This window comes from Hylobates moloch, unplaced genomic scaffold, assembly GCF_009828535.3.
Source record: "Hylobates moloch isolate HMO894 unplaced genomic scaffold, HMol_V3 SCAFFOLD_4, whole genome shotgun sequence".
In the NCBI taxonomy this organism is placed as follows: Eukaryota; Metazoa; Chordata; class Mammalia; order Primates; family Hylobatidae; genus Hylobates; species Hylobates moloch.
This window is the reverse complement of record NW_026652279.1, coordinates 114118918-114144890: the sequence shown is the minus strand read 5'-3', so window position 1 is coordinate 114144890 and position 25973 is coordinate 114118918. Positions and strand designations below refer to the sequence as shown.

Below are 25973 nucleotides of genomic sequence, written 5' to 3'. Positions count from 1 at the left end.
CAGGCTGGAGTGCAGTGGTGCGATGTCAGCTCACTGCAAGCTCTGCCTCCCGGGTTCGCGCCATTCTCCTGCCTCAGCTTCCCGAGTAGCTGGGACTACAGGTGCCTGCCACCACGCCGGGCTAATTTTTTGTATTTTTAGTAGAGACGGGGTTTCACCCTGTTAGCCAGGATGGTCTCGATCTCCTGACCTCGTGATCCGCCAGCCTTGGCCTCCCAAAGTGCTGGGATTACAGGCATGAACCACCGCGCCTGGCCTAGAACTTATTTCTTCTATCTAACTGCATGTTTGTACCACCCATTAACCAACCTGTCTTCATTCCCCCAGCTCCACCCATATATCCTTCTCAGCCTCTGGTATCTATCATTACTTTCTGCTTCCATGAGATCAACTTTTTTAGCTCCCACATAGGATTGAGAACATATGACATTTGTCTTTCTGTGCTTGGCTTATTTCATTTAACATAATGACCTCCAGTTCCATCCATGTTACTGTAAACGACATGATTTCATTCTTTTCTATGGCCAAATAGTATTCCATTGTGGAGGTATATATACCAGTGATCCTTCTCCCTTCCAAGTAGCTGGGACTACAGGCACACACCACCACACCTAGCTAGTTTTTAAAATTTTTTTGTAGAAATGGGGTCTCACCATGTTGCCCAGGCTCATTGCGAAATCATGGGCTCAAGCAATCCTCCTGCCTCAGCCTCCCAAAATGTTGGGATTACAGGCATGAGACACTATGCTTGGCCCTTTTTTATTCTTTTTTCTTTATTTTTGTCTGGGTTATTTCAAAAGACTTCTCTTCAAATTCTGAGATGCTTGAAATAGTCTATTGTTGAATCTTTTTTTTTTTTTTTTTTTGAGATGGAGTCTGGCTCTGCTGCCCAGGCTGAAGTGCAGTGGTGCCATTTCAACTCACTGCAACCTCCGCCTCCTGAGTCCAAGCGATTCTCCTGCCTCAGCCTCTTGAGTAACTGGGATAACAGGCATGCACCACCATGGCCAGCTATTTTTTATTTTTTTGTATTTTTAGTAGAGATGGGGTTTTGCCATGTTGGCCAAGCTGGTCTCGAACTCCTGACCTCAGGTGATCCACTCACCTTGGCCTCCCAAAGTGCTGAGATTACAGGCGTGAGCCACTGTGCCTGGCCTCTATTGTTGAATCTTTTAAGTGTATATTGTATTTCATTCAATGAATTCTTCAGTCTTATAATTTTTATTTCATTCTTTTTTATAATATACATCTCCTTATTAAATTTCTCATTCATATCCTAAATTGTCTTTCTGATTTCTTTGTCATGTTTTTCAGTATTCTCTTGTATCTCATGGAGCTTCTTTAATATCAATATTTAATTTTTTTCCTGAGATTTCGTAAATTTGTTTTTGATTGTGATCTGTTGCTGGAGAATTATTGTATTCCTCTGGAAGTGTCATGTTTTATTGCTTTTTCATTCTTCCTGTGTCCTTGTGTTGATATCTGTGCATCTGATATAATAGTTGCTTATTACAGTTTTTTAAATTTGCTTTCGTAGGGGTGGACTTTTGGTGTTGGTTAGGTAGGGCACTTCAGCTTTCATTCTGGGTACATGCAGTAGTATAGTCTCTGTATGATGATGATGATTATTATTATTATTTTAGCTGTAAACAGCATCAGTGGTGTCTGTGATTTTCTTGGTAGCTTAAGGTGTGGTTGTTAATGAAGACGGTTCTGAAGTTTTGCGGGGGACCCAGGGGATTTTTGATACAAGGGAAGGTTTGTGAACCACTGATAAAAAGAAACTTGGGTCCAAAGGTTATTGCAATCACTTTAAAAGCTTTGTTACCTTGAACACCTTTCTCTTTCATATGGTAGTCTTCAACCCTGGCATCAACCCTTTAAATTATAAACACCTGGGGAGCTTTTAAGACCACCAATACTTGGGCCCCAAAGCAAACCAATCAAATGGGAATCCCTGGGAAGGGGCCCAGGCATCTGTGTTCTTAAACCCTCTCCAGTGAATTCAGGTGCAGTTAAGAGCCAAGCCTCAGCAGTAAGCCTCGGAGTTCCTCTTCTGTAAAGTGGGGATAATGCCCCTGTCTCTCTGAGTGAGCAGTAGTGCTGGGAGAAATAGGTGAAATGAGTTACATTGTATACATGATTAATTAAGCCACAAGACAAATAAAGTGCTTGAGGAAGAATGAGCCTTTTCTTCTGTGTTCTGCAGTCCTTTACTCACCAGCTTCTGTAGGGCTCCTGGCTCTGTGACTACATAAGGTGAGCTCTCCATGAATCCCCTCCAGCATGACTTACATTTAATTTTCTTCTTCATTGTAAAGGGCTGAATCTTGAGCCAGGATCCCTAGATTTTAAGTGTTTTCTTCCCCCATTCCGTATCACTGGCCCCAGTACCATTTCTATATCATCCCAACACTTGCCTCAACTCAACAGAAGACTGATAAGGTTCAGATTTGTGCTAGTATCTCCATTATTATACCATAAAAATTGTAGGCCTTTAATATTATTTTAGGTTCACCAGTCCTGAAACTAACAGCAGCAGGAGGAGAGTAAACATTCTTGGAACAGAACATCCTGTTACCCCTCATGTCCTCTGTGGGTAGAATCGGGGCTGTGCTGCCCGCCAAGACTGGAGCTTTGTGGCTGATGTTTCCCTTGAGGCAGGCCCTAGGCAGACCAAGAGAAGATATTGTTTATATCTCTCAGGAGACAAAAAAAACCATCCAAGTCCTTGGGTAAGGTATAGAAGGAAAGTTCAGGACCAGGTGCTATAGAAAGTTTTACTGTTTACTCTGGGCTCAGTAACCTAGGAAAATTCTGAATTCATAGAATTAATTAATTTGACCAACATCTTTTGAGAAGCTTTGTGGGGTCACCAAAAAAGAAAACAAAAAAAATTCAAATACTGATCTCAAGAAGCTTATAACTAAGTAGGCTGTGTATGGTTGAGTAAGCATCCCAGTTGAGGAATGAAGACGGGAGGACTTATGGGAAAGCAGAGGAAAGACAGCTGCTTAGGCTGAGATGTTCAGAGAAGGCTGCATGGAGAAGGTGGCATTTCATCTGAGCTTGTGAACATAGATGGAATAACTAATATATTCTGTCCCAGCTCAAATATCATCCCCTCATTGAGTCACCTCCCCTGACTATGCTGTCTGTCTAAATTACCACCTCATCATTCCTGTCTTATTTTTCTTCATAACAGTTATTACCTGACTTTATCTCTATTCTTGTTTTTATTTTTTTGAGACAGAGCCTTGTTCTGTCACCCAGGCTGGAGTGCAGTGGCGATCTTGGCTGTCTGCAACCTCCGCCTCCCGGGTTCAAGCAATTCTCCTGCCTCAGCCTCCCAAGTAGCTGGGATTACAGGAGCCCGCTACCACACCCAGCTAATTTTTGTATTTTTAGTAGAGATGGGGTTTCACCATGGTGGCCAGGCTGGTCTCAAACTCCCGACCTCAGGTGATCTGCCCGCCTCGGCCTCCCAAAGTTCTGGTGGTATAAGCCACCATGCCTGGCTGTTTTTGTTTGTTTTTTGTTTTTGTTTTGAGACGGAGTCTTGCTCTGTTGCCCAGGCTGTGGAGTGCAGTGGCACGATCTTGGCTCACTGCAAGCTCTGCCTCCCCAGTTCACCCTATTCACCCTGCCTCAGCCTCCTGAGTAGCTGGGGCTACAGGCGCCCACCACCACGCCTGGCTAATTTTTTTTTTTTTTTTTTTGTATTTTTAGTAGAGATGGGGTTTCATCATGTTAGCCAGTATGGTCTTGATCTCCCGACCTCATGATCTGCCTACCTCGGCCTCCCAAAGTACTAGGATTACAGGCGTGAGCCACCGCACCCGGCCGCCCGGCTGTTTTTTATTATTGGTAAATAATGCTAAAAGGTAAGTTCCATGAGGGCAGTTCCATCTCTTTTGTTCATCCCTATCCCCAGTACCCGGAACAGCATCTGGAACACAGTAGACACTCAATAAATCGAATAAATGAACAAATGGATAGATAGATGGATACACTTTTGTTTCATAGGGCATCACAGGAATTCGTTTTGCTGGAGGAGAGAAGTGCTACATTAAAGCGCAAGTGAAGGCTCGTATTCCTGACATGGGCGCCGTGACCAAACAGAGCATCTCCTCCAAACTGGTGGGTACCAACATGCCTGAGACAGTGAGACTGCTTGGCAAACATTGTCTGAAGGCACAACCCTTTTGGTTTTTATTTTTTGTTTTTATTTTTATTTTTATTGAGACAGAGTCTCACTCTGGAGTGCAGTGGCGCTTTTGGCTCACTGCATCCGATTCTCCTGTCTCAGCTTCCAAGTAGCTGGGACTACAGGGATGCCACCACATCCAACTAACTTGTATTTTTAATAGATACGGGGTTTCACCATGTTGGCCAGGCTCTTCTTGAACTTCTGGCCTCAAGTGATCTGCTTGCCTCGGCCTCCCAAAGTGCCAGGATTATAGGAGTCAGCCACCGCGCCCAGCCTAAAGGCACAACCCTTTTGGTTTCTAGTATCTGGATAGGTTCATGACTAGATGGTAAATTCGATTTCTTCTCTGCCAAAGGAATTTAAACTGTTTTTGTCCTATTGGGGTCAAGGGATTCTTCTCACGTGATATAGTATATTTAAACGTTTTGAGAAGCCACATTTTAAAGTGCATAAAGGGGCTGGGTGCTCATATGGCCTTATTTGCCTGGGGTTAGGGAATTATCTGATCTGTGGTTAAGACTCCACAATAGAGGCAGGCATGGTGGCTTATGCTGATAATCCCAGCACTTTGGGAGGCCGAGGTGGGCAGTTCATTTAAGGCCAGGAATTCGAGACAAGCCTGGACAACACGGCAAAACCCTATCTCTACTAAAAATACAAAAAATTAGCTGGCCGTGGTGGTGCATGCCTATAGTCCCAGCTACTCAGGAGGCAGAGGTGGGAGGATCACTTGAGCCCAGGAGATTGACGCTGCAGGGAGCTGAGATTGCACCAGTGCACTCCAGGCTGGGCGACAGAATGAGACTCTAGCTCAAAAAAAAAAAAAAAAAAAACAAACCCAAAAGAGACTCCACAATAAAGACAAAGGACTCCACAAGATAGAGTCTTCATTAAAGGGACCCACAATAGCGGATCACACAGCCTCTGCTGGAAAGCAGCCAAGGGCACTCATCCCCCACCCGAACACCAGCCAGCTTCACTGAGGGTGGTTCTAATTGTTTTGCCCTACATTAAGCTGAGATAGCTCCTTCTGCAACTTCTTCCCATTGGTTCAGGTGCAGCCCATTGAAGCTACACAACGTATATCTAATTCCTTTTCTATGTGTCAAATCTGTGAGTTTTTAAAACATGTTTCTTTCATTTATTATTAATAACTTGCCTTTGAGCTTGATTTTTTAAAAATTTAGTTTAGGAATTGCATACAGAATTCTAAAGACACATTTAACAATAATACCTTACTTTTAATGGTAGTTTAGGGCTTACAAAATGGTCCCATTGATTATTGTCTTTTATTTGAGTTGTGGCAGGATAGAGTGCAGACAAAATGGGCTTTGAAGTCAGAAAAACGTGGATGTACATCTCAGTTCTCATACTCCCTATGGATACTGTCATCTGCAAGCTGGGGGTATGCATACAGTGCCCAAGGCCCTCAAATCTACTTGATGGTTGACAGACGGCTGCTGCTCATTGTTGTTAATTTTATTATGATCATCTTTGATCCTCCCAGTATTCCTGAGAGGGAGGTAAAGCAAGTATCAGCTCCCTCAAGGCAAAAGAGGAAAACTATATGGGTAAGCAAAGGTGCCTGGAAACTGCCTGATTGTTTGCCCCCATAGGAGCAGCTGCAGGCGGTGTCTCAAAACAGAACAAAACATAAGCTAAAAAACAAACCTGTGAGTTTGTAAAGCTGGCTACCTTTCCTCTGTTTCCCATCCATCCTGTGAGATGTATTCCAGACCTTCCTTGCTCTGGTCATTCCCTCCTGATGGTGTTCCAGCTGGTTCCTTATGAGCTGCGCTGTTCAGAATCAAAGGTCATCTTCTCAGTGCGAGTATGTTATACCAAGTATAAAAACGGGACCAAGACCTCCTTTGTTCTGACCCTTGAGCTTCTCTTATTGCATTACCATTTTTTATAGTCATATCCCTCAGTTTCTGTCATGAAGACTTCAGTGAACTATAATCCTTGCCATTTTCCCTATAAATGGACCCAGAACTTGTTCTCCTCTCCTGCCTTCTACAAGGACCAATTCCCCAACAATGGCTGACCCAGATTTAATCGTAAGTTTGCAGTATGTTTTCTGGGTTTTTAAATACATTTTTCTCTGATTTTTAAAAACAATACTGTGTTACTGCAGGAAATTTGAGAGATACATAAAAGTATATATAGAGATGGCCGAATAGGAACAGCTCCAATCTGCAGCTCCCAGTGAGATCAACACAGAAGGCAGGTGATTTCTGCATTTCCAACCAAGGTACCTGGCTTATCTCACTGGGAGTGGTTAGACAGTGGGTGCAGCCCACAGAGGGCAAGCCGAAGCAGGGTGGGGCATAGACTTACCCAGGAAGCTCAAGGGGTTGGGGAACTCCCTCCCCTAGCCAAGGGAAGTTGTGAGGGACTATGCCATGAGGAAGAGTGCCTTCCAGCCTGGATACAATGCTTTTCCCATGGTCTTTGCAACCTGCAGACCAGGAGATTCCCTTGGGTGCCTACACCACCAGGGCCCTGGGTTTCAACTGGGTGGCCATTTGGGAAGACATCGAGCTAGCACAGAAGTCTTTCTTCATACCCCAGTGGGGCCAGGAACACCAGCAAGACAGAACCATTCACTCCCCTGGAAAGGGGACTGAAGCCAGGGAGCCAAGTGGTCTGTCTAGCTCAGCAGATCCCACACCCATGGAGCCCAGCAAGCTAAGATCCACTGGCTTGAAATTCTCGCTGCCAGCACAGCAGTTTGAAGTCAACCTGGGACACTTGAGCTTGGTGGGGGGAGGGGCGTCCGCCATTACTGAGGCTCGAGTAGGCAGTTTTCCCCTCACAGTGTAAACAAAGCCACCAGGAAGTTCGAACTGGGCAAAGCCCACTGCAGCTCTTCAAAGCCGCTGTAGCCAGACTGCCTCTCTAGATTCCTCCTCTCCAGGCAGGGCATCTCTGAAAGAAAGGCAGCAGCCCCAGTCAGGGGCTTATAGACAAAACTCCCATCTCCCTAGGACAGAGCACCTGGGGGAAGGGGCAGCTGTGGGCACAGCCTCAGCAGACTTAAACGTTCCTGCCTGCTGGCTCTGAAGAGAGCAGCAGATCTCCCAGCACAGCACTCAAGCTTGGCTAAGGGACAGACTGCCTCCTCAAGTGGGTCCCTGACTCCCCTGTGCCTGACTGGGAGACACCTCCCAGCAGGGATTGACAGATACCTCATACAGGAGAGCTCCAGCTGGCATCTGATGGGTGCCCCTCTGGGACAAAGCTTCCAGAGGAAGGAACAGACAGCAATTTTTGCTGTTCTGCAGCCTCTGATGGTGATACCCAGGCATACAGGGTCTGGAGTGGACCTCAGCAAACTCCAGCAGACCTGAAGCAGAGGGGCTTGAGAGTTAGAAGGAAAACTAACAAACAGAAAAGAATAGCATCAACATCAACAAAAAGGACATCCATACAGAACCCCATCCAAAGGTCACCAACATCAAGGAAAAACCAGTGCAAAAAGGCTGAAAATTCCAAAAACCAGAATGCCTCTTCTCCTCCAAAGGATCACAACTCCTCACCAGCAAGGGAACAAATCTGGATGGAGAATGAGTTTGACAAATTGACAGAAGTAGGCTTCAGAAGTTGGGTAATAACGAACTCCTCTGAGCTAAAGGAGCATGTTCTAACCCAATGCAAGGAAGCCAAGAACCTTGAAAAAAGGTTAGAGGAATTGCTAACTAGAATAACCAGTTTAGAGAAGAACTTAAATGACCAGATGGAGCTGAAAAATACAGCACGAGAACTTCATGAACCATACACAAGTATCAATATCCAAATCCATTAAGTGGAAGGAAGAAAGGATATCCAAGATTGAAGATCAACTTAATGAAATACAGCATGAAGACGAGATTAGAGAAAAAAGAATGAAAAGGAATGAACAAAGCCTCCAAGCAATATGGGACTATGTGAAAAGACCAAACCTACATTTGATTGGTGTATCTGAAAGTGATAGGGAGAATGCAACCAAGTTGGAAAACACTCTTCAGGATATTATCCAGGAGAACTTCCCCAACCTAGCAAGGCAGGCTAACATTCAAATTCAGGAAATACAGAGAACACCACAAAGATACTCCTCAAGAAGAGCAACCCCAAGACACATAATCGTCAGATTCACCAAGATTGAAATGAAGGAAAAAATGTTAAGAGCAGCCAGAGAGAAAGTTCAGGTTACCCACAAAGGAAAGCCCATCAGACTAACAGCGGATCTCTTGGCAGAAACCCTACAAGCCAGAAGAGAGTGGGGGCCAATATTCAACCTCTTCAAGAAAAGAATATTCAACCCAGAATTTCATATCCAGCCAAACTAAGCCTCATAAGCGAAAGAGAAATAAAATCCTTTACAGACAAGCAAATTCTGAGAGATTTTGTCACCACCAGCCCTGCCTTACAAGAGCTCCTGAAGGAAGCACTAAATATGGAAAAGAAAAACCGGTACCAGCCACTGCAAAAACATACCAAATTGTAAAGACCATCAACACTATGAAGAAACTGCATCAATGAATGGGCAAAATAACCAGCTAGCATCAGAATGATAGGATCAAATTCACACATAACAATATTAACCTTAAATGTAAATGGGCTAAATCCTGCAATTAAAAGACACAGACAGGCAAATTGAATAACGAGTCCAGACCCATCGGTGTGCTGTATTCAGGAGACCCATCTCACGTGCAAAGACACACATAGGTTCAAAATAAAGGGATGGAGGAATATTTACCAAGCAAATGGAAAGCAAAAAAAGCAGGGGTTGCAATCCTAGTCTCTGATAAAACAGACTTTAAACCAACAAAGATCAAAAAAGACAAATAAGGGCATTACATAATGGTAAAAGGATCAATGCAATGAGAAGAACTAACTATCCTAAATATATATGCACCCAATATAGGAGCACCCAGATTCATAAAGCAAGTTTCTTAGAGACCTACAAAGAGACTTAGACTCCCACATAATAATAGTGAGAGACTTTAACACCCCGCTTTCAATATTAGACAGATCAATGAGACAGAAAATTAACAAGGATATTCAGGACTTGAACTCAGCTCTGGACCAAGCAGACCTAATAGACATATACAGAACCCTCCATCCCAAATCAACAGAATATACATTCTTCTCAGCACCACATCACAATTATTCTAAAATTGGAAGAAAAACACTCCTCAGCAAATGCAAAAGAATGGAAATCATAACAGTCTCTCAGACCACAGTACAATCAAATTAGAACTCAGTATTAAGAAACTCACTCAAAACTGCAAAACTACATGGAAACTGAACAACTTGCTCCTGAATGACTACTGAGTAAATAACAAAATGAAGGCAGAAATAAAGATGTTCTTTGAAATCAATGAGAACAAAAACACAATGTACCAGAATCTCTGGGACACAGCTAAAGCAGTGTTTAGAGGGAAATTTATAGCACTAAAATGCCCATAGGAGAAAGCAAGAAAGATCTAAAATTGACACCCTAACATCATGATTAAAACAACTAGAGAAGCAAGAGCAAACAAATTCAAAAGCTAGCAGAAGACAAGAAATAACTAAGATCAGAGCAGAACTGAAGGAGATACAGATATGAAAAACCCTTCCAAAAATCATTGAATGCAGGAGCTGGTTTTTTAAAAAAGATTAACAAATAGATAGACCACTAGCCAGACTAATAAAGAAGAAAAGAGAGAAGAATCAAATGACACAATAAAAAATGATAAGGGGGATATCACCACTGATCCCACAGAAATACAAACTACCGGCCGAGCGCGGTGGCTCACGCTTGTAATCCTAGCACTTTGGGAGGCCGAGGCGGGCGGATCACGAGGTCAAGAGATCGAGACCACGGTGAAACCCCGTCTCTACTAAAAATACAAAAAAATTAGCCGGGCGTGGTGGCGGGCGCCTGTAGTCCCAGCTACTTGGAGAGGCTGAGGCAGGAGAATGGCGTGAACCCAGGAGGCGGAGCTTGCAGTGAGCCGAGATCACGCCACTGCACTCCAGCCTGGGTGACAGAGCGAGACTCCGTCTCAAAAAAAAAAAAAAAAAAAAAAAAAAGAAATACAAACTACCATCAGATAATACTATAAACACCTCTACACAAATAAACTAGAAAATTTAGAAGAAATGGGTAAATTCCTGGACACATACACCCTCCCAAGACTAAACCAGGAAGAAGTCAAATCCCTGAATAGACCAATAAGAAGGTCTGAAATTGAGGCAGTAATTAATAGCCTACCAACCAAAAAAAGCCCAGGACCAGACAGATTCACAGCCAGATTCTACCAGAGGTACAAAAAGGAGCTGGTACCATTCTTTCTGAAACTATTCCAAACAATACAAAAAGAGGGACTCCTCTCTAACTCATTTTATGAGACCAGCATCATCCTGATACTAAAACCTGGCAGAGACACAATAAAAAAAGAAAATTTCAGGCCAATGTCCCTGATGAACATCGATGCAAAACTCCTCAATAAAATACTGGCAAACTGAATGCAGCAGCATATCAAAAACTTATCCACAATGATCAAGTCGGCTTCATCCCTGGGATACAAGGCTGGTACAACATACACAAATCAATCAACATAATCCATTACCTAAACAGAACCAATGACAAAAACCACGATTATCTCAATAGATACAGAAAAGGCCTTCAATAAAATTTGACACCACTTCATGCTAAAAACTTTCAATAAACTAGGTATTGATGGAACATATCTCAAAATAATAAGCTATTTATGACAAACCCACAGTCAATATCATACTGAATGGGCAAAAACTGGAAGCATTCCCTTTGAAAACCAGCACAAGACAAGGATGCCCTCTCTCACCACTCCTATTCAACATAGTGTTGGAAGTTCTGGCCAAGGCAATCAGGCAAGAGAAAGAAATAAAGGGTATTCTAATAGGAGGAGAGGAAGTCAAATTGTCTCGTTTTGCAGATTACATGATTGTACATTTAGAAAACTCCATCGCCTCAGCATAAAATCTCTTTAAGCTGACAAGCAACTTCATCAAAGTCTCAGGATAAAAAATCAGTGTGCAAAAATCACAAGCATTCCTATACACCAATAATAGATAGAGAGCCAAATCATGAGGGAACTCTCATTCACAATTGCTAAAAGAGAATAAAATACCTAGGAATACAACTTACAAGGGATGTGAAGGACCTCTTCAAGGAGAACTACAAACTACTGCTCAATGAAAAAAGAGAGCACACAAACACATGGAAAAACATTCCATGCTCATGGATGTGAAGAATCAATGTCGTGAAAATGGCCATATTGCCCAAAGTAATTTATAGATTCAATGCTATCCCCATCAAGCTACCATTGACTTTCTTCACAGAATTAGAAAAAACTACTTTAAATTTCATATGGAACCAAAAAAGAGCCCGTATAGCCAAGACAATCCTAAGCAAAAAGAACAAAGCTGGAGGCATCACGCTACCTGACTTCAAACTATACTACAAGACTATAGTAACCAAAACAGCATGGTACTGGTACCAAAACAGATATATGGATCAATGGAACAGAACAGAGCCCTCAGAAATAATGCCACACATCTACAACCATCAGATCTTTGACAAACTTGACAAAAACAAGCAATGGGGAAAGGATTCCCTATTTAGTAAATGGTCTTGGGAAAACTGGCTAGCCATATGCAGAAAACTGAAACTGGACCCCTTCCTTACACCTTATACAAAAATTAACTCAAGCTGGATTAAAGACTTAAATGTAAGACCTAAAATCATAAAAACCCTAGAAGAAAACCTAGGCAATACCATTCAGGACATAGGCATGGGCAAAGACTTCATGACTAAAATACCAAAAGCAATGGCAATAAAAGCCAAAATTGACAAATGAGATCTAATTAAATTAAAGAGCTTCTGCACAGCAAAAGAAACTATCATCAGAGTGAAGAGGCAACCTACAGAATGGGAGAACAAATTTTTGCAATCTATCCATCTGACAAAGGGCTAATATCCAGAATCTACAAGGAATTTAAACAAATTCACAAGAAAGAAACAAACAACCCCATCAAAAAGTGGGTGAAGGATATGAACAGACACTTCTCAAAAGAAGACATTCATGCAGCCAACAAACATATGAAAAAAAGTTCATCATCACTGGTCATTACAGAAATGCAAATCAAAACCACAATTAGATACCATCTCATACCAGTTAGAATGGCAATCATTAAAAAGTCAGGAAACAACAGATGCTGGAGAAGATGTGGAGGAATAGGAATGTTTTTACACTGTTGGTGGGACTGTAAATTAGTTTAACCATTGTGGAAGACAGTGTAGTGATTCCTCAAGGATCTAGAACCAGAAATATCATTTGATCCAGCAATCCCATTACTGGGTATATACCCAAAGGATTATAAATCATTCTACTATAAAGACACGTGCATATGTATGCTTATTGCAACACTATTCACAATAGCAAAGACTTGGAACCAACCCAAATGCCCATCAATGGTAGACCGGATAAAGAAAATGTGGCACATGTACACCATGGAATACTATGCAGCCATAAAAACGATGAGTTCATGTCCTTTGCAGGGACACGGATGAAGCTGGAAACCATCATTCTCAGCAAAGTAACACAGGAACAGAAAAACAGACACCGCATGTTCTCACTCATAAGTAGGAGCTGAGCAATGAGAAAACATGGACACAGGGAGGGTAACATCACACACCGGGGCCTGTCAGGGAGTGGGGGTGCTAGGGGAAGAATAGCATTAGGAGAAATATCTAATGTAGATGACGAGTTGATGCGTGCAGCAAACCAGCATGGTATGTGTATACCTACGTAACAAACCTGCATATTCTGAGCATGTATCCCAGAATTTAAAGTATAATTCAAAAAAATTAAAACAATTGAACTCATGGAGATAGAGAGTAGAGGGATGATTACTAGAGGCTGGAACGGTTGGGGGAAGAGAGGATGGTAATGGGTACAAAAAATAGTTATAAAGAACAAAAAATAGAAAAACTAAATAAGACCTAGTATTTGCTAGCACAGCAGGGAAACTGTAGTAAAAAATAATTATACATTTAAAAAAAAACTAAGAGTATAACTGGATTGTTTGAAACAAAGCATAAATGCTTGCAGTAATTACCCTGATGTGGTAATTATGCATCGCATGCTGGTATCAAAATATCTTAAGTAACCCGTAAGTATATACCTACTATAGATCCACAAAAATTAAAAATAAAAAAAGAAAATAGGTGTAAGAATCTTGACTAAAATATTAGTAAAAGGAATATAGCAAAATGTTGAATAAGTAACATGTCATGACAAGATAAGGTTTATTTCAGGGATGTACAAATGGTTCAATACTGGGACATCTTAGGGAAAAAAAGTATAGATAATAAAATTACCTACAATTGCATAATCCACAAAAAGCTAATGCTAATGTTTTGGTGAATTTTCTCCGTGTGTGTGTGTGTGTGTGTGTGTGTGTGTGTGTGTGTGTGTGTGTGTGTGGTGTGTGTGTGTGTGTGTGTGTGTGTGTGTGTGTGTGTGTGTGTGTGATGGTCTTTCTATAAAGGAAATTATACTGTTGTACATGCTTATTATTGTCATAACTTTAGTTCTTCTAAAATGTAAATTATAATGGACATATGCTTTATCATATGATTATAATTTTAAAAGTCTTTTATTCCTAAATACTTCAGGTATCTTCCATTTTTCATTACTTCAAATAATAACAATTAAAAATAACTATTTTTAAATACCATTATTTACCATGGTAAATAAATTCGCCGTGATGGTGAATGCTTTTATATTTAAATCTTTGTCTGCATCTGATTCTTAGGCCATAGAGGTAGATTATTTGTCCTGTGTTTTAGTTGTTTATGTCATGCATGATGGATCCTCTAGTGGACGAAAACAAATTCAGACAATATATTTGTGTGAATTAGGAATATGTTTGGCTGTCAGTAGCGGAAAACTACCCTTAGAGTAACTTACACAAATCGGGATCTGTTTTTCTCCACAGTAAGCAATGTGGAGGCAGGTGGCTGCAAGCATTGGCTCGGTGGCCAGCGTTTCTGTGATTTTTTAAAATCTTGCCTTCCAGCTCCAATCATGGTTGCCACTGCTCAACCTCTTCCTGACTTCCTTAGCTGGCATTCAAGTAAAAATGTCAAGAAGAAAGAGGTTGAGCAATGCCAACCACGACTTCTCTTTAATCAGGAAAAGCAGAAGGCCTCCCAGGCCCTCAGCATACTTCGGACTATATCTCGCTGGCTAGCACTGGTCACCCGGGCACCCCGAACTGCAGGAGAACTAGAGAAAGGAAGTGTCTCTCCTGGGGCTGGGCTCATTGCTGCTTCCAATAAAAGAAGGATCATGTTATAAGGCAGATTTGGGGGAGGAAGGAGATCGGGTAGGCAACCAAAAGTACGTGCCTCAAGATTTATTTAACATTCTTAGCGTGGAGGATGCATCTATATGCATTATCCCAATCACCCCACTCTTCCCCACACACTTTAGACTAAGATGGGGTAGATTTATGTACCACTTGCTTTCATAAATTTTTCATCAGTTTTGTATAACTTTAAAAAACTACAGTACTCAAAGAGCATTCATTTCCTGGATGGAAGCCATTTAATTTAAGGTAAATAACTGGATTACCTGACTGTAAGCTTCCTCCAATAACTTTAAGTTGTTTTAATGCAGCCATAAGCCTGAGGGAGAAAGCATAAATGAAGTACTGCTTTTAGCTAAAAATTAGGAGAAAACATTTTAATTTCTCCAAGCTATTGCAAACTAATAAATACATGAAAGGAACAACCTGGCAGGATAAATTTGTCTCCTGGGTTATCAAACCATTCTCAGCATCTCACTGTGGAAGAAAATCCAGGGTTTAACTTTGAAATCTCAGTGGTGTGCTTGATGCGAGGAACATCTGAAATATGTGTTGTTACAGCTGGGAAATGGAGAAATGGTTTATGTTAAATAATACTTTGAACTGAAGACATTAAAGAACCAATCACTTGCTTTTTCCATTGTTGTTCAGAAGCTGCAGAACAAAACCCCACAAGATTTTCACTTCAAATGAAGGGTTCCTCTATCCTTTGTAGGATTCCAGGTTTCGTTCAATTGCTTTTCCTCAAAAACATCTTTGATCAAAAACATAGATTAACCGAAATCTCAAAGTTGGTATCAAGCAATTTTCACTTCAACTCAGGGCACTTATATTCACATGGTACAGCTATCCAGAGGCAGGGCAACAGGAGGAGGCGTGCTGAATATTGTGAAAAGAGCTACAAAGAGAAGAGATTAGAACCTTAAAGGGCACGCATGTACACATGCATGCTCGGAATTCTCATTAATTTTTTATAAGGCAAAATAACCTTTTAGCAACACGTGACTCTTAATATGCAGCATGTTTCACTGTCCTCTTTGCTCAAATGCAATCGTTTCTACTTTCAGGAAGGCAAGATCATGCCAGTCAAATATGAAGAAAATTCTCTTATCTGGGTGGCTGTAGATCAGCCTGTGAAGGACAAGAGCTTCTTGAGTTCTAAGGTGTTAGAACTCTGCGGCGACCTTCCTATTTTCTGGCTTAAACCAACCTATCCAAAAGGTAACATTTTAAATTATCTTAATGCTGTTTACAACTTTCCCTGTTCATGCATGTGAGGTTCCTCCAAGCCCCTCCACAGGCCTGAGCATGTAACAAGGAGGATAAATCAGGATGCATGTCGCAGTGTCTCAGTAATTAGCATGAGAGATGAAAGAGCAGGAAAATGACAGCCCGTGACTGTTGTAGGGAAGGGAAGGAGCGGTAGGGTTAACAGAAGGCAGATCGGGAAGACAACGCCACGGCATTACCTGCAGCTTTTGTTTATGACACTCCCACTTCTTTCCACTCTGCCCCTTAATCTCAGTTGTTTGCACCTTCCAATTTTACATTTTTTTTTTATTTCTAAGGCATAGAATCAAGGGACTAAGAAACTGTCATACCGCCGAGTCTTTATTGTGTTCAAACCTAGAATTATGGGACAGCCAAAAGCTGCTGTGGGTATTGGCTGAGATTCCTCTCAAGTTCAGAGCTTGAATATTAGCTTCCAAGTCCAGTGAAAATAAGTGCAGACTCCCTGGAGTTCACAGCTAGGCTGGAGCCTATCTTTGAGCTATTTCTGGGTGATGAAGGGCAGGTGAGCCCGGTGGGCCTCACTCTCCCTCCTGAGTTTCTTCTGTCCCCTGAGTTGTCTCACTATTTCTACTGCAGTCACCACACTGGCCTCCCAAAGGCCTATTTTGTAGCTCTGGTTCAAGTGTGGGAAAAAAAGGCCTTTCTCCTAGCACAGCTGAGATAGACTAATGTTTTCTGAAAGATTTTATGGAAGACTAGCAGACAGCAGCATGGAAATAAAGAAAATATAGGCCTTTAAAACCACTAGGCTTGGTGGGCACACAGGGAAAAGACTGGGCAGTTAGTGTTTAAGAGGTACAGTTACATTTTTTGCAAGATGAAACATGTTCTAGACGGTGGTGATGATTGATTGCACAGCAATGTGAATGTACTTCATGCCACTGAACTGTACACTTAAAAATGGTTAACACGGTAAATTTCGTTATGTATATTTTATAATTTTTAAAAATACCCACCAGGCTTAGGAAGTACAGGTTTCTGAGTCTGCCATGACTAACTTATTCTTATGGTTCACAAGTCTCATTCTGTCCCAAAGCTGGAGAAGATGGCTCCTCTCCAGCCTGGGTGAGGCAAATAGGATTCAGTGACAAGCCACTGGCAGTAGCTGCCCGGCACAGTGGGCTGAGAAAGAGCTCGACACCACATGCAGGCTCAGTAAGAAAGAATTCTAAACTCAGTCAGCAGGGGCTGGCTGGCTGAAGCGGGCAGGAGAGGGGCTGCCAAATGGGCTGTGCTGTTGCCATTCCTGCTCTTGCTCCTGTGGGTGGTCACAACTCACAGTTCTATGATGGCTTGCCAAGTTCTGGCTTTCTGTTCCACACCTGCCGCCACCTGGGTGGGCCTTCTTACTTTCCATCCCCCAGGAACTCCCACCTTTTCCAGTTGAGGACAAGAGTCTGCAGTGTGCTACCAGTTAGAGCTCTCCCTAATCACATTGAGGACAAGCCTCTTACCCAGAGAGTTCATTCACTCATTTGACAGACATTCATGAGGGCCTAGTATGTGCCATATACTTGTTATAGGTACATCCGTGAGGTGCATCCGTGAATAGAACAGACAAGAACCCATGCCCTCAGGGAGTTTTGCATTGTAGCAAGGGGAGACAGTAAATACACACTAAATTAAAATAAGAAAATTGTATAATATGATACAAGGTGCTATGGAAAATGCCAGTGCAGGGCCATGGGGTGGGCACTGGCGATCGGAACACAGCATTATTGGCAATGCTAAGACAACTGATATGATGAGTAATTTCTCACTTGGGGAAAGAGCTTCTTCCCTACATATCCAAGATGTGGCTTGGTCTCTCCCAGCCCAATATCGTGACCACATTTAAGTATTCAATCACCACAACATCCACACAAGAATTACACATATTATGTACACAAGAAAAGTGGAAAACACCTCAATGTCCCCAGATTAGAAAAGGTAAATGTTGATTATACCCATAAAATGGAATATCATAGATATGAAAAATGGATTCCCCCCATCTCTCATAAGTACAGTTATATTTTGCAATACAATCAAGAACCTAAGTCCCCCTCTGATGATGCCAGGCTTCCTACCACCTAATTCTAATAAAAGCAGCACACTCCAGGGTCCAGCGGCCCATGCCCTTGGATCTTGAAGCCAGCAGGTCATCAGTGTCACGCAGCTGTATTATCAGAGACACTAGGAATGACAGCTGAACACAGGTCAGAAAGGAACGGGGAGAGCTGACACCTGCTGAGCTGTGTGTGTCAGGCATGGTACTAGAGCATTACGCTTTGTCCTCATTTAATCTTTGCCAACAACTGTTGGGGTAACTACTCGTTCCCATTTTACAGATGAAGAAACTAAGGTTCACAGAGATAAGTAATTTGCCTAAGGTCATTTAGTGAGTTAAAAGAAGCAGAATTGTGATCAAATCCAGGTCTCACTGGTGCCTCTCCAACCATGCTATCTGTGGAAGCTACCAATGGCTTTAAAGCACATCTTAGTTCTCCTAAATAACAAAGCATGATATAATCCTCATCACCTAATAGTTCAGTGCTTATTATACGCAACACATTGCTTACACCTTTAGATAGATTCTCATTAACCCTGTCACTACCCTATGAATAAGATATTATTATTATCCCCATTTTACACATAACGAAACTGGGGCTCAGAGAGACACCAAAATCCAAGCTGTGTGGTACTTTCTTTTTTTTGAGATGGAGTTTCCCTCTTGTCACCTGGGCTTGAGTGCAATGGCGCAATCTCGGCTCACTGCAGCCTCTGCCTCCCGGGTTCAAGCGATTCTCCTGTCTCAGCCTCCCAAGTAGCTGGGATTACAGGTTCCTGCCACCGCGCCCGGCTAATTATTGTATTTTTAGTAGAGATGGAGTTTCACCATGTTGACCAGGCTGGTCTCGAACTCCTGACCTCAGGTGATCTGCCCGCGTCGGCCTCCCAAAGTGCTGGGATTACAGGCATGAGCTACCGCTCCTGGCCTGTATTTTTGTTAATTGGCAGCCATCAGCCCTGCTGCAGGACCCATGAGGCTATGTGGTAAACTAGAGCCAGGGAGTTCGCACTGGGCACCTAGCAATGCCACCCATTCTGTGATCTTGGCCAAGTCACTTGGCTTTTCTGAGGCTTGATGCCCTCATGTATAAAAGCATTTGCTTTTTCTATCCCATAGGATTTTTAAAAAGAATAAACCAAGATATTTCCCTTGCAAACTGTAAAGCTTTATACTGATATAGTCAATCCATTAGAAATACTTAGGGCTACAATTAACAGAATATTTGATCAACAGTGGTTTCAACAAACACAGGTTTATTTTTTTCATATAGCCAGAAGTCTAGAGAGAGGAGGTTTTTGACACTATCAGCTACTCGATACCATCAAGTCTCTTTCCAGTTACCATTTTACTACCTGTAGCATGCTGGCTTATGGTGCCTATCACTTCATAGTCACAAGTTGACTCTCATAACTCCAGCTATCACATCTGTGTTCAAGAAAGGAAAAACAAGACAGGGAAGCCTATCTGTCCCCTTTTACCAAGAAAGCAAAAGCTTTCCCAGAAACTGCACTAGCATATTCTGCTGACGTCTCCCTGGTCAGATATGTCTCACCTGGCCACTTCTAACTGCAAAGGAAGCTGGGGAAATGAGTGGTGTTTTATTTTCTCAGCCCCAGTAATGAAGGCAGACCAAAAGAAAGGGAGGAGGTGGTGTTGAGGTTTGCCAGGCCATCTTACAATGTCGTTCTCAATTAGTATTGCAAAACCAAATTCAGATTATCTGTATGTTTAACTATTAGCCCAAGACTCTAAAACATACTTTATTATTACAAACATCAGTACAAAAATTTTAAACCACCTGGTTATGCACAAATTTTGATATCCTTTTCTTATGTTTTTCACCCTGATAAACACAGATCTAATTTCTTTATTCAAATAAAGGGATTAATTTACAAAAATTTTTGCAGAAATCCAGAGGGAAAGAAGAGAAGTGGTAAGAAAAATTGTTCCAACTACCACAAAAAGACCACGCAGTGGACCACGGAGCAACCCAGGCGCTGGAAGACTGAATAATGAAACCAGACCCAGTGTTCAAGAGGACTCACAAGCCTTCAATCCCGATAATCCTTATCATGTGCGTTTCGGTGCTTTTTGACATGATTAGACAAATGCATTAAACATAGTGCCAAGGCCGGGTGTGGTGGCTTACGCCTGTAATCCTAGCACTTTGGGAGGCAGGGGTGGGCAGATCACGAGGTCAGGAGTTCGAGGCCAGCCTGGCCAACATGGTGAAACCCTGTCTCTACTAAAGATACAAAGAATTAGCCAGGCATGGTGGCACATGCCTGTAATCCCAGCTACTTGGGAGGCTGAGGCAGGAGAATTGCTTGAACACAGGAGGTGGAGGTTGCAGTGAGCCGAGATTGGGCCACACTGCACTTCAGCCTGGGTGACAGGCGAGACTCTGTCTCAAAAAAAAATAGTGCCAAAACGGTCTTTGTACTTGAGGTTTCAAACGCACATGTAAGTATTCAACTTAAGACTTTTATTCAGTTAGTTTAAAAATACATTTTCATTTGTTGCAAAGTTGTTTTTTTGTTGTTGTTTCACTGCCTGGGAATTGCCTCCCAGGTTCAAGCAATTCTCCTGCCTCAGCCTCCCAAGTAGCTGGGATTACAGGTGCCCACCACCATGCCCAGCTAATTTTTTGTATTTTTTTTTTTTAGTAGAGACAGAGTTTCACCACTTTGGGCAGGCTGTTCTTGAACTCCTGACCTCAGGTGATCCACCTGCCTTGGCCTCCCAAGATGTTGTTAGGATTACAGGTGTGAGCCACCGCGTCCAGCCTTTTGCAAGGTTTATAATTAAGGAAAGATCACTTAAGCATTACCTCTGTAGTGTAAAATCCTGATTGGCTGGTAACCCTTATTCGGTTGTTTTCTGTGCTCTCCTTTTTTTGAGTCACAGGCAAATTCATGAAAACAAATTCATATGAGGAATTTGATTATTTGAAAATGTTTCCTAGAGTGCTCCCTGGAGGCAACATATGGAATGGAAGTATTCTCTTTCCCCCTTTATATCCACTTTATTCAACAGTCATTTAGGCACCTGCTCTTTCCCAGGCTCTGTGCACAGTCAGGAGAACCTTCTGCCCTCAGGGGCTCTCAGTCCAGTTAGAGGATAGACCCACACTTAGATGTAAAACGCTTTAGGCTGAAACACTGAAAAGTGATGTTTGTGAGGATGACACGAAGTGCTAAAAACAAATCTTCCACAAAATATTTACCATTATACTTTTCAGGGAGTGAAAAAGTAGAATAGGTATTTATTTGTAGCTAGTTTTTAAAATAAAAAATACAGGCCGGGCGCGGTGGCTCACACTTGTAATCCCAGCACTTTGGGAGGCTGAGGTGGGCGGATCACCTGAGGTCAGGAGTTCAAGACCAGCCTGGCCAACATGGTGAAACCCTGTCTCTATTAAAAATACAAAAAATTAGCCGGCACAGTGACGTGCACCTGTAGTCCCAGCTACTCAGGAGGCTGAGGTTGCAGTGAGCCAAGATCGCGCCATTGCACTCCAGCGTGGGTGACAGAGCAAGACTTCAACTAAAAACTAAGTTAAATTAAAAATACATGCAGAAATTTTTAAAAACAGTACAAAAGGATATACTATGAAGTGTTTCCCTTCCACCCCAGACACCCTCCCCAAAGCAACCTATTAACAATGACTATTTGTCCAGTTTCTTTGCATAAGTACACACACACAGACACACACATACACACACACACTTTTAACACAAAACTTTTATACCTTGCTTTCTTTCCAGTTACAATATTTTGGAGATTGTTTTCCTACATAGTACCTCATTCATTTAATGACTACTATTCATTTAATAGTAACTCATTGTATACATAAATGTACAGAAATTTAGTTATGCTTTCATGGCTATAAATTATTTCCCTGTCTTTTGCTGTTTGCAAATACTGTTACAGGATACAATCTCGTACATGACCTACAGGATTATGAGGAGTAAATAAAGGTAATGCAGGTGGAACTCTTTTAGCACAGGGCTTGGGACACATAGGTGAAGAGTAACTTTCTCAATATTAGCTATTAGTATTGTGCCTTTGTACACACATGGAAGTCTATCTTTAGCATAAATACTGAAGCATGAGTCTGCTGCATCGAAGTAGATTCACATTTTAATGGAGGATACCAAATTGCCTTTCAAGGAATTACATCAGCTATATCTCTGCAAACAGTAATGAAAGGACCCACTTCTTATCAAACTTAAGAAAAACTTTCACCAATCTCTTGGGTGTAAATTGTATCTTCTGGTTGTTTATCTTGCTTGTCTTTAATTATGTGTAAGGGTGAGCATCTTTTCATATACTAAGTCATTTGCACGTTTTTCTATGTAGCCTATTCAGTCCGACATTATTTCAGGTGTTGCAAATATATTTCCTAGTTTATCATTTTAAAAATATTTTAGAAAAGCTTGGAGCAAAAAGTATTTTCTAAATAACCAAAGGCTTATCAGAAAATTCAGGACGCCACAATACTTTACTACCTTAGCTTGAAGAAGAATAAAAAGAATCTGAATAGACAAATAAAATTTAATATTGTTTATTCCCTAGAGAGCTGGGCTGGCTGAATCTGGCTCAAGGGGTGAGGGCATCAGCCCCTTTATAGACGGGCAGGATATGACTTTGCCTTGGATCCAGTCTTGAGTGACCTGTATCCCTTGAAAAACTCCAATTATATCAATTTTTTCCTTTATTATATGTTGGACTTTAAGCAGAAATGGTTAAAGCATTTATCTCCATGATCTCATTCAGTTATTCCTTTAAAAAAATGTATCTTAGGGTAACAACATGAGATTTCCTCCCAACCTTTCAATCCTAAAACTTTGTCAGGCCCTCAGATAAGGAAGTACCTCAACTGACAGGCCTTTTAACTCTCCCTGCCCCATAATTAATAAATGAGGTGGTTGTCTTTTTGCTGTCCCAGATTAACCTATTCAAGAAATAAGGTAAAGAATGGAGTGAGTCTGATGAATTAAAAAATGAATGCTTTAAGAGTAAGATAATAAATATTTTGATGACATAACTTGAATATAGGTTGTATCAGATCATGTTGTTAATTTTGTGATAATGGCAATCTGGTTGTAAATTTAGGAAAATATCCTCATTTTGGGGGGCACATTCTAATGTATTTATGGATGAAATGTCACAATTCCTCCAATTCTCTTTGAATTCACTTCAGAATTTACTTTACTGGTTTTGCATTGATGGACATATAAATTATTTCCCTATCTTTTGCTGTTGCAGGAAGGGGAAAAGCAAATTTGACAATAGGTTAGCAATCGTCCAATCTAGATGAGTCTATTAGTGTTCAATCTGTAATTTTCTCTACTCTCCAGTATGTTTGAATTTTTTTTTTTTCAAGACAGAGTTTCACTCCTGTTACCCAGGCGGGAGTGCAATGGCACAATCTTACCTCCTGGTTCAGGAGATTCTCCTGCCTCAGCCTCCCGAGTAGCTGGAATTACAGGTGTCCACCACCACACCTGGCTAATTTTTTGCAATTTTTAGTAGAGATGGGGTTGGTTTCACCATGTTGGCCAGGCTGGTCTCAAACTCCTGACCTCAGGTGATCCACCCGCCTCGGCCTCCCAAAGTGCTGGGATTGCAGGCATGAGCCACTGTGCCTGGCTGAAATTTTTAATAACTTCCCCCCCACCCCCACCCCCGACATCCCAAATTAAGATTAAAGACTTTTTGTTTAAACACCAGAATCAGCTAACTTTAGGAAAGAAGCTTAAATTGAATCAAGAATTTAAAGGTAAGGGCTTCTTGGGAATGTACTTCAATACCATATTAAAAATAATGCAGAATCTCTACCCTTAGAAGTCCCCAAAAAGGAAAACCAAATATGTAAACCGGGCAGGGCTGGAGGGATGGGAGTTCCTTCCAGTTCTGTAATCTCACCAGCAGTGAAAATGGAGATTTTTACTTCACCAATGTAATCTTGTGTTTTTATAACTATACTTACATAAGAAACTAGAAGGTAAAGTTTAAGGCCTTGAATTTTACATGTTTTTGTGGAGTCTTTTCCTGAGACCCCTTTGTCCCTATAGAGGTAACACCCCCATTTTGTTACTGAAATGAAAGCAGGAGAAAACTAAATGACTTGACAGTGTTCTCAGAGCCAGTGCAACTGGAATTGAAATCTGTCTTTAGCCTAGATTGATGAGTTTCAAAATGTGCTTCTAGAGCCCTGGAAGCTATTACTGCAAGAAGCCACAAGCATTCCACTGACTTAGAATTAGCAGTGGCAGAAATGCTACTTTTTATCATAATGCTTCCTCTTCTTACTTTCCTACTTAAAACAAGCTGAGTTACTGAGTGGTAACCATAGTTCATTAAAGGCAGGGAGGAACTTCAGGATATCGTTTTAAAAGATAAAGCAACTTTCTAGTCAGAGACAGGTGAGGTAGGTGTAGATTCCTTGGTGTCAAAAGGAATTATGAATGACAGCAGGTAAACAAGATCAAACCCTTTACAGCAGATTACACTTTCTTGTAGCAGTGAAAAATTCAGAATCTTATTTAAAAATAACATGCATGCTATGACCTTCTCATTATGCAGTTGTCACAAATAATTATCTTTTATTTCACAGCAGCAGGAAGGGGAAAGCATGACATTCGACCCTAGACTGGATCACGAAGGAATCTGTTGTATAGAATGTAGACGGAGCTACACCCACTGCCAGAAGATCTGTGAACCCCTGGGGGGTTATTACCCATGGCCTTATAATTATCAAGGCTGCCGTTTGGCCTGCAGAGTTATCATGCCATGTAGCTGGTGGGTGGCCCGTATCTTGGGCATGGTGTGAAATCACTTCATATATCATGTGCTGTAAAATAAGAACTAGCTGAAGAGACAACCAAAGCAGCATAAGGCAGGTTGATGCTGATGGGACCACAAAATACTTTTACACTCAACCTGAGCGGTTATTCTTGACACTCTTAACAGAATTTTTTTCAATCGTTTCCCAGAACTTTAGTATATGCAAATGTACTAAAAGGGTAGTTCAAGTCTAAAATGCCATAACCCCTTTACTATGTTATTTTTTATTTGCATTGCCTTGCCATAAGTCTTCCCTAGCTTGTATCTTCCAAAGCTATTTTGAAATAAACATGAAAATTTACAATTTGCCAAAAATCTCAATTGTACACTTGAGCTCCTTTTAAGTCATGATGAAAATAAGTCATTGTTATTTGTACAGAATTCCTCAACTGTTCTTAATCGTTTTTGCTCTTCCTCTTGCAAATGTGCCCCCAGAATTCCCAGATAAAAACACACATAAAAAGGAAAGGATATATAATGGAATCTACCTAAAAGTGAACATTTTTAGCTTCAAACTGGAAGCTCATGGGGAATTATTTGAGTGCACTGGCATGTGACCTGTGTTAAGAGTCACCTCCAGGGAAACAGCACTAGGATAAAGAAAAATGCAGTCAAAGATAAATCAGACTTATGGGGAGGAACGACTTTATTGACATTCTGAAAAGCAGGTCTTCACACCTTTCTCAATCTGTTTTCAGTAAGTGGTCACTGGGCATGAAGAAGCATAATGATTTTTACCTTTGTAGTACAAATCAGGCTGCGGCTGTGATCCAATTACCAGTAAGTTACTCTCCTAGTTACAGGGCTGACAGTGTTGCTTGGCAGATACAGCTGAGGAGGAATAGCTTATTTATGTATAACGACATAAAGAAAGTCTCTCAGGAACAAGGACTGTCTTTAGAAATTGAAATATTAGATCAAGAAGATGAGCAGGTATTTTATATTTTTGATATTTCAGTTTTGCATCCCACAGTTTAAGAGATAAACAACTTTCCTAAGGAAAATAGAAGTAAGTTTTCCAAAACACAGGATTCTGAGAGGACAGAAAGGTCTTGATGCCGTGATCTCACTACACTCTCATATTCAGAATACACCTTATTATTGTGTATTCCACAGTAAATCCCTAATACTGGTGTTTTCCAATTAAAGTCTATAAAATGATACAGAATTTTAAAAACCTGG

At 41.4% G+C, this 25973-nt stretch overlaps 1 protein-coding gene across 2 annotated transcripts in view; it reads left to right on the top strand.

Annotated features, from left to right (window-relative positions):
- CNMD (chondromodulin) overlaps positions 1-25973 on the top strand; it is a 38020-nt gene extending 12047 nt beyond the window's left edge. Inside the window, exons 4-7 of one of the 2 annotated variants that reach the window (XM_032150975.2) lie at positions 4027-4140; positions 15664-15817; positions 19847-20013; positions 24565-25973. In XM_032150975.2, coding sequence (XP_032006866.1) covers positions 4027-4140; positions 15664-15817; positions 19847-20013; positions 24565-24777 — 648 coding nt within the window. In that variant the 3' untranslated portion in view covers positions 24778-25973. Of the gene's footprint in view, positions 1-4026; positions 4141-15663; positions 15818-19846; positions 20014-24561 lie in introns of both variants that reach the window. The other variant, XM_032150974.2, reaches the window with a different exon arrangement.